Raw genomic sequence first — 13,439 nt, 5'->3', positions numbered from 1 at the left:
TTTAAAAACATGGACAGGATCTCAAATTTGAGTCTAGGTTTTTTGATAGGACAGTATATTTAGGTACTATCCTTTAAAAATATATTTTTTGAAAATGTGGGTTGATGATTTTGGATACTAAAATATATTTTCTTTATATTTGAAAAAAACAGGATCTCAATTTTCGTGTCTATATTCTTGGTTAGGGTAGCATATTTAGTCACTATTATTTAAAAAAAAATACTAAGTAAATGTGGGTCAACGCTTATGGATAGGAAAGTATGTTTAGTATAATATTATACTATCTTTTTCAAAAACATAGACAGGATCTCAATTTTGAGTCTACGATTTTTGATAGAATAGTATATGTAGGTACTATATACATTAAAAAAATATATACTTTGAAAATAAGAGTTGATGATTTTGGATAGGAAAGTATATTTTTATATATTAAAAAAAAACAGGATCTGAAATTTGTGACAATATGTTTTGTTAGAGTAGTATATTTAGTTACTATTCCTTTTTAAAAAATACTTTGAAAATGTGGGTCAACGTTTTTGGATAGAAAACTACATTTAGTATGATATCTTTTTTGAGAACATAGACAGGATCTCAAATTGAAGTCTACGTTTTTTCTTGGAATATTATATTTCTTTACTATTCTATAAAACAACAAAATTATTTGAAAATCTGAGTCCGGATTTTGAATAGGAATGTATATTTAGTATAATATTTTACTATCTTTTTTAAAAGCATAGACAAGATCTCAATTTTGAGTTGATGTTTTTTAATACAATAATATATGTAGTTATTACCCTTAAAAATCTTTTTTAAACATGTTTATTTACGTTTTTGGTTAGGAAAGTATATTTAGTGTAATATTATAATATCTTTTTTTTAAACATAGACTGGATCCTAAATTTGAGTTTCTGTATTTTTTTTTTAGAATGGTACATTCAGTTACTCACCTTTAAAAAAAATAATTTAAAAATCTGGGTCTACATTTTGGATAGAAAAGTATATTTAGTATGATATATTTTTTAAAAACATAGACAGGATCTCAAATTGAAGTCAACTTTTTTTCTTAGAATAGTATATTTATTTACTATCCTATTTAAAAAAAAAAATTATTTGAAAATCTGGGCCCGATTTTTGGATAGGAAAGTATAGTTAGTATAATATAATACTATCTTTTCTAAAAACATAGACAAGATCTCAAATTTGAGTTTATGTCTTTTAATAAAATAATATATTTAGTTACTATCCTTAAAAAAATTTTCTTTTTAAATGTGGGTCTGGTTTTTTGATAGAAATGTATATTTAGTATAATATTATACTATCTTTTTTAAAGACATAGACAGGATCTCAATTTGAGTATATGTTTTTGAATAGAATAGTACATTTAGTTACTACCATTGAAAAAAAAATACTTTGCAAATTCGCGTCGACGTTCTTGTATAGGAAAGTATATTTAGTGCGATATTTTTTATTTTTAAACATAAACAAGATCTCAATTTTGAGTTTATGTACTTTAATACAATAATATATTTAGTTATGACCCTTAAAAAAATGTTTTCAAACATGTTAATCGACTTTCTTGGATAGGAAAGTATATTTATTATGACATTTTTCAAAAACATAGACAGGATCTTAAATATAGATCTATGTTTTTTGATATAACAGTATATTTAGTTAATGTCCTTTCGAAAAAAATACTTTTAGAATTTGGGTCTGGTTTTTTTTATAGAAAATCATATTTAGAATATCTTTTTTAAAAACATAGGCAGGACGTTAAATCGAAGTCTACGTTTTTTCTTAGGATAGTATATTTATTTACTATCCTATATATAAAAAAAATTATTTAAAAATCTGGGTCTCAATTTTGAGTTTAAAAATTAAAAAAAATATTTTTAGACATGTTTATCGACTTTTTGGATAGGAAAGTATATTTAGTATGATATTTTCTTTAAAACATAGACAGGATCTTAAATATGGGTCTATGTTTTTTGATAGAATACTATATTTAGTTCATGTCTTAAAAAAAATACTTTGAAAATGTGGATCGACATTTTTGGAAAGGGAAGTATATTTACTATGTATTTTTTAAAAACATAGACAGGATCTCAAATTTGGGTCTATGTTTTTAGTTAGGTCAGTAAATTTAGTACAATATTGCACAATATTTTCTGAAAATATTCTCGTTTTCAAATTCTGCGGCGAATTTTTTTTATAAGATGAACACATAAATAATAAATAATAAAAAAATGGGATTAAAGACAAACCTGCTGTTAATAATTAGCCAGGCTAGGAGACGATTTGCTTCTCCTTGAACACCAGGATGATCTTCAGTTCCTGACCATTCGACAGCTTTTTTTATAAGGTCGCTATTTTTTCCTAACAAAATTGCTGTTTCTTCTGCAAAAAACCAAGACTTTTATAACCTTAAATTCGAAGAGAAAATAGAGCATATTTCTTGGTAAACCCCATCTTTTTTATTTCTTCGCATTTTCGAGTTTCAGCTTATAAAAAGAATCATTAATTCGTGCTAAAATATCTTTGAGGCCGAAAGAAATATTATGTTAAAAAAAAGCCGAAATTCGATTTTATGATAAAAAAAGTTCTCCTGTTCATACAAGTTTAGCCCATATAAAAACTGAATTTATAGAAGGTCTAATTCAACAGAAAATTAACCAAAAATGGACTATTTTGAACAATTTTAGGTTATATTGCTATTTTACAACCAAGATCGATATTTTGAGGTTATATTGAAATTTTAAGCTGGAAATAAGTATTTTTAGTAATCGCTCGCCTAGTGCGCGTCACTCGCTTGTTTGATTTCTAGTTAGAATTAAAAAAAGACAATTGACAAAAACTAACGTTGTCCACCAATTACGATTCGAAGAGTCCCAAGGAGTTTGAACACAACTGGAAATGTAGGAATATCAAGCATTGGTATCAAAACATCGATGAGACCGCCTGCTAAAACAGTCGATTTGTTTTTGGTAGGAATTACGAGATTGCGAAGAGCACTGAGTAAATCATGTTGAAACCGGATATCTCCACATTTATTTTTATTATTTTTGCTGAGCAATTTCAGCAATTTAAGGTGAACGCCCTGGTCCACCATATGTTCACAGTGAGTGTCAGCTCGAGCAAAATTTCCCATAGCGAGAACTGCAGTCACCTGGAGATCCTCGTCATTACTTTCCAACCATTCAGTCAATGTTTTGTAAACGGGGCCTTTGTAAAGGAGGTTCATACTATCATCTGAAAATTAGGTTTTCAATTGTTAATGAAGGGAAAAATTTAAGGCCCGGTAAGCATAACCGAAGGAGCGCTCGAGTTCAGGTGTGGGGATGACGCGTCATTCCCACTCCTGAACTCCAGCGCTCGTTTAGTTCTCGTTTCCGAGCCTTCAATTAAATAAAACTATTTTGTAATTGAGGTTCCGGAGCCTCCCTACTCTCAGGCGACAAATCCTATCTGGAACCTCAATTTTACCTCCGGTTAGAATTAAAACGATGAGATTGCAAGCGACTTTTAAAACAGATCTCGTTTCTTCATCTGTGCATCGTGGTCCATGTTTTTCCAATAATTTCAGGAGCAATTCACAAACTCCTGCCTTTGCCAAAAGCAATTTAGCATTTTCTGTTGAACCAGAATTTTTAAATTTAATTGATTTTCAATCTGAAGACATTTAAGCGATGTCCTAAAGACGTCTCTAGGACAAAATTGCGGAAAAATTGTATATAAATAGAAAATAATACCGTCGTCTGCTTGACCATGAAGAACTTCTAAGCACATTTCCGAAAATTCAGAAGAAGTATCGCTCGCAAGAATCTCAACTAAAATTATTGAGAGCCTGTCGTCGAGGAACTGAATACCAGAATCATTTAAAACTCCCAAAGTCAGAAGAGCCTGCATTGCAGCTTCTCGAGTTTTAATTCCGTCGAGTTCCAAAATGCTGCAAATGGCAGGAACTACCTCCTCTTTTATTACCTTTAGACATAATTCAAAATATGTAAAATATAATTTTTTCTTTAAAATAATAAATATTAAAATTAAGAATGATTAAGACCTCCTTTTCCAATCTGCTTTGGTCCACGAGATAGTTTAAAAGAAATCCAGTCGCCACATTTCTCAAATATTCTGCGCCTTCCTTTTCCTCTAAATCTATTCCTCTTTTTAGAACTTTCAAAATGTTTTTCAACCCCTCGTTCTCTCGTATTATCGTTTTTCCTTTTACTGTAGAAAATAAAAACATTGAGAATTTTCACACCTTTTATTTTATATTTTTAAACTCGTAGATTGTTTAAATTACCATTTTCATAGCAGATATTTCCGAGAGCTCTGGATGTTTGTGTCAAAAGTTCCAAATCGTGCGATTTTAAAAGTTCAATCAGATTTTTGACAAATTCTTCATTTGTGCATTTTTTCCTTCCGAATTCAGTCTTGGCAATTTCGGCAATAGTTTTTGCAGTCTTAGCCGCAATCACTTCAGAATTGTGGTTTAAAAGTTGTAGAAAAATCTTATCACGTATGAAGTCCGTACTTTCTGAAATTTTAATTAATTATTTAATACAAGAATTCTTATTACGTTTCGGAAATTTTTTGTCAAAATGAGAATAATTTTGTTACATCTTAGAAAGATAATCTCTTAGAATTAAATTAAAGAAAAACAAAGTTGTCACAGAATATTTATTTTTGAATTCCGGTTTTTTAAAGGTAGACGAAACTCTCGATTTCAGTCAAGTGTCGGGGGTTGCCTTCGAATAGCCTTGGACTGATTTCGGGGCGATAGAAACGTAATAGTGAGGGCCGTCTGACGGTCGCCATACTCCCCTGAGAAACTGCGTGAGCCAGCAGTTCTAGGAAGGCTGCGAAATAGGTGACTCAAAGCAAGAGTTTGGTCTCATTGGAAACGGCTCTAAGCCTCGCACTATAACATTTCCATTCTGAATAAATGAGGAACTTTTAGAGAGGGTGAAAAATATTATTAAAGAAAAATAATCGCATAAAATAAAATATATATTAAATCAACCCTTGAAAAGCTGCTTAAACTCTGCATTAAGTGAAAGGTAAAATCCTGAGAATCAGTTTCATAAAACCATAAATTAATAAACTGATTTTCCTGGCTCATGCCAAGATTTGAAGCTGATGTACAAAATTTCTTAAAAGTTAAAATTTAATTCTTGTCTTTCTGATGTAATAATGCACTACCTGCGAAACCCGATTGATTTAACTAAAGTTTATTTAACGCAGAATTTAATGAGTTTTCCAACGGTTAACAAATATTTTTATCTACATTATGGGCGGCTCTATCACTTTTCAAAGCGAAGCCAAATTTGTAAATAGTCACCCGGTGTGATACCACCGACGGATAGTATCGGTCATATCTGGTGTTTTTTTAGGACGCGTCGTTCTTTGACAAAAGTTTTTCTTCAAGATGCTTGCTTATTTTTAAGCGCTTCTTTGGCGATGCGATATAGCTAAGTAAAAGCTTGAAGGTGATTGCTTGTCTTTCAAATTAAATAATAAATTAGTTATGTAACTCTTTTTGAGCTAAAATCGTCGTTTTTGGAACGCGCCGTTTCTTTGACAGGGGTTTTCTTTTATGGTTGGATAGAGCTAACAGATTAAAAGCACTTTATTTTTTAAAAACAAAATGAAATTGGTTAAAGTTAGACATTTTTTGTGTTTTCTCTAAATTTCGCATTTTAGCAATTACGCCCTTCTGCCCGAAGACACTTAATTTTTTTAATTGCATAAAAATACTTTCAAATCTAAGGTAATGGTTGAGACCATTCCTGGCGTTCCTCGTGACAGAACTTCTTCTTCTGCTTTTTCTGACAACCATAATATTCGTGACATATCTCTTCCTCCTTTCAGGCCTCACTCTCTGTCTTGCCGGGTATTCTGTCCGTGCCAGGTCGATGTCTCCTTCTGCCAGATACAGCTCTCTTCCTGCCAATGCAGTATAGCTTTGTGCATGTGTCGATCGAAGAACAAATTGTATTATCAACATCCGATGGTGAAATCTTCGCAATATTACAAAAAAAAAACCTTCGTGGAATATTATATATATACGGATATAGGCAGATATATCTTTTATAAACGGGTACAAATAACCATGGGGAGCGGCGTGGCTATCGATTTGGAAGGAGATGGAATGAAGGAAACTTTCTCAGGACCGAATAGAACAGACCAGTCTTTAAAGAATTTTAGAGTAGTACGTGTAAACAAAATGAAAACCACAATTCTTCACACCCTTAATTAAATTTCGAATAATTCAAAATTATAATATAATATTACTTTTGATATGAGGAATTTTAATTGTAAAAATTTATTTCTAAACAAAAAATTTAATATCAAAGATTCTTGAATAATTAAGGCAGCAATACTGTTTTTAACTTTTTGACCACATGTTCTAAAAATTTTTAAATTACACGATTGAAATGGATTAATTTTACAATATGATTGATTTATAATTCTTTGTAAGCAATTTTGACCGAAGAAAACATTTTAAGTTTAAATAATTGCTTAATGTTGAGAAATATTTTTGACCTTAACATTTTGCTACTATAGTATAATTTGCAAAATAAAATAAAAAATTACAGGTGCCGACTATAATATTTGTGGGTACTTTATATTGATTTAGGGTTTACTTTACTAAATTAATTTCCAATTTTAAAGATTTCAAAATCTGCCGAAAAATAATGTGGATGACAAGGAATGTTTTTCACTTTGCAGGATTCTAAAATTCTTAGGAAAACTAAATAATTTTGAAACGCATTTAGAAGTTCTAGAAATTTTAGAAGTCTTGTATAGAAACCTTTAAGAAGTTCGAAACGTTTTGAGAGAATAAAAAAAATTCTTCAAGTTCTTGGGGAACTTCAATATATTTTTTTTATTTAATTAAATTAATTTTATTACAATATTAAAAGAAATTTTGTAATACTGCAAAATATTTCAAAAATTGCCTGAAAAGAACTACCGAAGATTCAAATGCAATTTTTTGAATTATGCAGTATTAAGGGCATGGTCTTCGTCACCACGTGATCAGACTAGTCCCCGGATATGAGCATTTTTTTGGTGTTCACTGTGTCCACACGGATTGAGATATCGTGTTTAAAATTTGACAGATTAAATAAAAAGCTCCAAAGAATGTTTGTATACAACAATATGCTTATAGTTTTAAAGAAAGTTTATTTACAATTCGATGAAATAGGATATTACCATTCGAGCTATAGCACTTTGCAGATAATTTTTGGTTTGAGGCATTTCGGATTTTTTGGTTCGCGTATATTGAGCCCTGACACTAATTTTGGACTAAATCGTCTGAGCCTTAAAAAAATGAATGTAAGCAATACAATTTGCACATTCGTTGCAAATAAACAAATAAGTATCTGCATACACGTAACCTATAATTATTTTTGGAGCATTTTTAGCGATTTTTAGCGGAGAAAAAAAGAAACTTTGAACGTCGATAAAGTCGAGATCATGTGACTAAGTTCATTCATAAAATTTTTGTGTGGAGAATGAAATGATTTTAATTTTTTTCGGTCCTCAATACGTCCACACTGATTGAGATATCGTGTTCAGAATTTAGGAAGTTATACAGAAAGGACTAAGGAACATTTGTATATATAAGAATGTTTATAATTAAGAAGAAAGTTTTCTAGAGAAATACTATAAGAATAGGAAAAAAACTTTTAACGTCGATAAAGTAGATGACTCGATTGAAAAAAATCGAGGAACATCTTAGAACATGATAATCAAAAATCCGTCCAAGTCCCATCTTGAGAAATGTGCATCTTCCGAAAATAATTAAAATTTTCTAATGGTTATATATTCTTGTGAAATTTCACCCGGGGGCGAAATACAAAGCGAGTCCGACGCTGAGCCCCGATGGTTGGTTCACTGTCAACAATACTTATCAGCTGATCCATTGAACGTCAACAATTATGGAAGTTGGTTGGAGAACTCCGATGAGTAAATTTTAGCACATTGCTCGTGTTGCCATGTTTCCAATTTGAAATTTATCTTTTATTTTTAGGACCAAAAAAATGAAAATCATTTTACACAAAAATTTCATGAACGAACTTAGTCACTTGATCTCGACTTTATCGACGTATAAAGTTTCTTTTTTTCTCCGTTAGAAATCGCTAAAAAATGCCCAAAAAATAATGACAGGTTACGTGTGTGCAGATACTTATTTGTTGAATTGCAACGAACGTGCAAATTTTATTGCTTACATTAATTTTTTTTCAAGGTTTAGACGATTTAGTATAAAATTCGTGTCAGTGCTCAATATGAGCGAATCAAAAAATCTAAAAAACATCAAACCAAAAATGGTCTGCAAAGTGCTTTAATTCGAATGGTAATATCCTATTTTGTCAATTTATAAATAAACTTTTTTTAAAATTATAAACATATTGATGTATACAAACGTTCTTTAGTGCTTTTTAGTTAATCTGTCAAATTTTAAACACGATATCTCAATCCGCGTGGACACAGTGAACACCAAAAAAAATTTCATAACCGGGGAGTAGTTTGGTCACGTGGTTAATAATTCAGGTAATTTCTGAAAAATCTTATTTGATGAAAATTAATTTTCTTACCTGTAAATGAAACTTATTTTGTTTTTAGTTAAAAAAGTATCTTTTTTTGTATGAAAATTTAAGTGAAGGATAAAAATTCATGTGTTTTATTGAAAATTTGACTTTTTTAATCGAAAATTAATCTACGTAGCTGGAAATTCATATTTTTCTTTAAAAATTTACTTCCTTGGTTAATAATTTAACCCTAAGAAATGCAGGCAACCATACGCCTGAATTGAACCAAAAAAATTAATTAAAATTTCTTTAAATTCAAATTTTTTTAATTTCAAAAAATTAAATTAATGAACCACAAATTTTAAATAAAAAACATTTTGAAGAGTTATAATTTACAATTTAAAAATTTCACTTGCAGCATTTTGCTCGATTTAATATAATTATCATGCCGGTTACAATCTGAGAGACAACGACTATAAAATCATTCACACTGAAACCTGAATTGCCTGAGACCGGATTGACTGCTTCCGTGTATTATTGTCGTGGCGGTTTCTGACAGGGAGTGGAGCCCGCGTTCCAAACGTGAAAACTCACCAGCGAAGCGACAAAACAAACAGTTCATTCGTTACACTGTTAAACAAATTTTTCGTAAATATATAAGTTTTTACTCTTTTCAGAAAAGATGAGGATTTTTTATACTTTTCTGTTATCCTTTGCGATTATTTTTAATTCTATTGGTAAATATATTGAAAGAATATGTCTACAGTTTTATGTACATTTTTTTATGCTTTAGGCAAATCAGATTTTTTGCGATTTAATCTGCATCTTAACCCAATTGCTACTTCCTTCTCAAATTTATTCCTAGGGAATCCAGAATCTATTTAACTTAAAAAGATCAAACTTCGAACTAAACCCAACTCAAAATGGGAGAAATCTGCTTTTTTTGTTGTTTTTTTAAAACTTGTTTACTATTATTATCCGAGTTGGACCATCTTTCTTTAAAATCAAAACCATGAAAAGAACAATAAAGTTAAATTAACTTTCACCGGAATCCATGCAACATTTAACCGCCCTAAAATTTGTCTGCAACACATTTCATCTTTTTTTCCTGTGCAGGTTTATCCAAAAAATTAAGTGAGGAGGCATGGCCTCTGGCTTGATTGATCCGATTTCAACTCCATTATTATAATAATGATTATTAAAAAGAATATTCTTGAAAATTAAAACGTTCTAGAATTAAAAGTTTGCATGCGTGGGAGATGAAAAATGGAAACCGGGAAACAAAGGACGAGAAGGCATCGTCCTTCCTCGTTTATGTGAATTGAAACTGTTTACTTACAAATGGAAAGAAAAATGCGAGTGTTAAAAGTCTTACTGCTTTGTAACATTTTTTAAAACACTCTTCATCCGGTCTTAATTAGGGTGTCTCAAACTCAAGTGCCCGGGCTTTTATAGCTGTATAAAAATAAAAAATAAATCGAAAATTTCTTTTCCAAATATTAGTTGAAGTTTTAGTTTTTGAGTTATAAAATATTTAAGCTGGACCCATCAGGAGTGAGGTATAAAAAAAGTGCATGCGTGAGCGGGATTCTAACGTAGTGTTATTTAAGAGAGCGCCGTGGTATGATAAGAGACGGGGAACTGGGGTCACAACACTACGTTGGACTCCCTCTCAAGCACACACGACTTTTATACCGCGTTCCTCATTGGTCACGTTAAATGTTTTGTAACTCAGAAACTAGACCTTCAACTGATTTTTTCAAAAGGAATTTTCGATTTATTTATTCAATTTTTATGCATCTATATAAGTCCGGGCACTTGAGCCTGGGACACCCTGTACTGAATGTGGAATTTATGATATTATCTACCTTCAAAAAATGTAATCCTCTATTTCTTGTTGCAGAATTAAGTTCGCAGTTCGAATGTCTACCTAATGACGACCCTATTCCTGATGTTCCTCGTGCCGAACCTTCTTCTTCCTCCAAAAGAAATTCACCTGATATGTCTCTTCTTTCAGCTAGGCCTCTCTCTCCTGCAGGGTCTCCTCTTGCCATGCCTTCTATTCGTAACAGGTCCAGGTATCCCCCTGTCAGGTTAGGGTCTCCTCCTGCCAGGTTCATATCTCCCCCTGTCAAGATTCCTGGACGGAAATATGGAAATGACGGACCTGAACATATTCGTCTCATTCCTCACCCCTATCCACAACGAATATTGGAAATAAAAACATACACGTTTCCTCCCAATGAAGCTCTTCAATTGAGAAAAGGAAGAAATGCCCTTGGGCCCATACCTACTCACAAACAAATTTTATTATCGACATCAGATGGCGACGTCTTTGCAATATTACAGCGCAATAATAAAATTCTTCGTGGAATATACAGAGACCGAAATACGTGTATCCTTCAAAAACGGGTGAAAATAAACATGGACAGCGGCGCGGTTATCGATTTGGATGAAGATGAAATCAAGGAAACTTCCTGCCGCATGCAGCACCCGATCTCAAAAGCTTTTACAATAGTACGTGTAAACAACGTGTAAACCATGGTTCTTCATACTCTTGGTTCAATTTAAAAACATGTAAAACTTAAATATAACATTGTTTGTGATACTGTTCATATTCTTTTGATCATATAATTAATTATGACCATTATCAATTATTAATTATGATTATTAATTAATTGCCAACAAAATATATAAAATTTTCTAAAGAATTTTAAAAGGTTTTTAAAGATTAAACAAATTTTAAGATTCCAGAAAAATTTCAATATTTTTTTTTCATTTAAACAAATAAACTTGTGAGGAATATTTAAAAGGACTTCTAAACCTTTCAAAAGATTCCAAAAATTGCAACAACAAAAAATCGGAAAATTGTACGGCAATTTATTAAAGAAGATAATTCAAAGATAACTATTACATTTTTAGTAGATAAATTATCTTTTCTTATGTGAAAATTAAACTATTTGTTTATAAATTCATTTGTTCTGTGAAAAATTAGACTTTTTCAGTATAAAATTAACCTTCGTTATAAATTCATCTAATTAGTAATAAATTTAGGGTAGAGAAACGCAGACCACTTTGTGAATAAATAAGAACCAGATTAAAATATCATTAACTTTTACGTCGGAACATGTAATTGTATAATTACGCAAATTTTGTATAATTTTACTCTACAATTTCGAAATATTTCTTATCAAGAGTAGTAACGTTCATCGTAAACTAAGCCTATCATCAGAATGTAAAAAAAGTATTACCTGTGAGGCAATACATAATAATTTAATTTTAAGCGGCTTTCAGTAATCTATTAATTTTATTTTTACATAAGTTTATATCCGAGCAGAAAATTAAAGTCAAGAACAAAATTATTAAGTTAATGTGAGATTTTATTTTGTAATTAGATATTCTACAGAGACACTCTGCAATTCTGAATCTTACTGATCTCTTCCATTTTTGAAACTGATTCATTTTTAAGATTTATATAATTGCAAGCTCTTCCATTTAAGAAATACGTATATCAATAAAAATTACTGAATTTCGAAGATTTTGAAGATGAGAAGTTAATTAAAAAATAAAAAGTTATGCAACTCTTTTTTTTATGAATTTTTTGTTTAATATTTCAGGATGCTCCTTTTCTGGTTCTAGAGAGTTAAGCTATAATGGCACGAAAACTTTTAATGCGTTAAAGTTAAACAGTATTTAAATCAGTATTGAATATCAAATTCCAGTGTGAACACCAGATTTTCTTAGAGCCTAAAAAAGAATCTAAATCTTCATATTAGTTTAAGAGAGTTGTGTAATTAAAATGTTTTCCGTGAAACTATCACGAATGAAATGTAAATATCTTAAACAGACCAGCTTGGAGCTCACAATCTAGGAGATGACGACTATAAAATATAACATACAATGAATCACTAGAATATTCATTGTTTACACTGCGAACCAAATTCTGCATGAATACATTACTTCGTTTTTCTTTTCATTATAAAACATGAAGACTGTTTATATTTTTGTCTTATCCTTGGCGATTTCCTGCCATTTTATTGGTAAATATAATGATATAATATGTCTATAATTTCAAGTACAGTTTTTTAGCTTTACGAAACTAAGAATTTATGCGATTCAATCTGCAATCTAACCCAATTGCTGTTTTCTTCCAAAATTTATTTGAGTGTTTCTAACGTGAATACGAATTTATTCTTGATTTATTTCGAAGGAATTCAGAATATGTGTCTATCTTGAAAAAACTAATTTTTTTAAAAAGCCACATATTATAGTGAATTTTTTTAATCCATGGTTCTTTTTTCATGGCTACACCATAACCTCGCATCCAGTTTAGTGTCCAGACATATTTTACATTGGTGTAACTTTACACACCGAATATAAATGAATATTTACTTTTGCTATTCAGCAGAATCACCCCGCCCGAGACAATATTCTCCACTTTTTATCAAGGTTTACTCGAACTCCAAAGATAAGAGAAGTTCGGGAATCGGGAACTCCAAAAATACAAGCGTGAAAAGGGCTCTCACTCTTGCGCATTAAGATTTCGTGAGTAATGCGGGAGAACGCACGTAGGCCTACTATGCGCACGTTTACGTCGAATTCAAGGCAGCGCGCAATCGCACGCGTTGGACTCTCAAATAGGACAGGGGAAGAGGGAAAAAAATTCCACTGGCTCTTTCAGAATCGGGACGCTCTTCTCTATGGAGCACTTGTATCTTTGGAGCTCGAATCTTTCGAGATCAAATGTACTTAATATGGTATTTGTAACAATTATTTACATCAATGAAATGTAATACCCTATTTCTTGTTGCAGAATTGAGTTCACAGTTTGACTATTTACTTAATGGCAACTCTCTTGACGGTGCTCCTCGTGAAAGACCTTCTTCTGCTGAAGAAAATTTACCT

The 13,439-nt window shown here is 31.0% G+C and overlaps 1 protein-coding gene across 1 annotated transcript in view; it reads right to left on the bottom strand.

Annotated features, from left to right (window-relative positions):
• Positions 1–13,439, bottom strand: part of LOC117174301 (rap1 GTPase-GDP dissociation stimulator 1) — a 192,121-nt gene that overhangs the window by 3,550 nt on the left and 175,132 nt on the right. The window contains exons 3-8 of the mRNA XM_033363280.1: positions 4,301–4,534; positions 4,058–4,224; positions 3,747–3,978; positions 3,481–3,627; positions 2,857–3,246; positions 2,262–2,394 (exon numbers count right to left, since the gene is read on the bottom strand). Coding sequence (XP_033219171.1) covers positions 2,262–2,394; positions 2,857–3,246; positions 3,481–3,627; positions 3,747–3,978; positions 4,058–4,224; positions 4,301–4,534 — 1,303 coding nt within the window. The remainder of the gene's footprint in view (positions 1–2,261; positions 2,395–2,856; positions 3,247–3,480; positions 3,628–3,746; positions 3,979–4,057; positions 4,225–4,300; positions 4,535–13,439) is intronic.

Source organism: Belonocnema kinseyi, chromosome 1 (genome assembly GCF_010883055.1).
Source record: "Belonocnema kinseyi isolate 2016_QV_RU_SX_M_011 chromosome 1, B_treatae_v1, whole genome shotgun sequence".
Lineage (NCBI taxonomy): Eukaryota > Metazoa > Arthropoda > Insecta > Hymenoptera > Cynipidae > Belonocnema > Belonocnema kinseyi.
The sequence above is the reverse complement of the archived record's forward strand: the minus strand, read 5'-3'. Positions and strand labels throughout refer to the sequence as shown.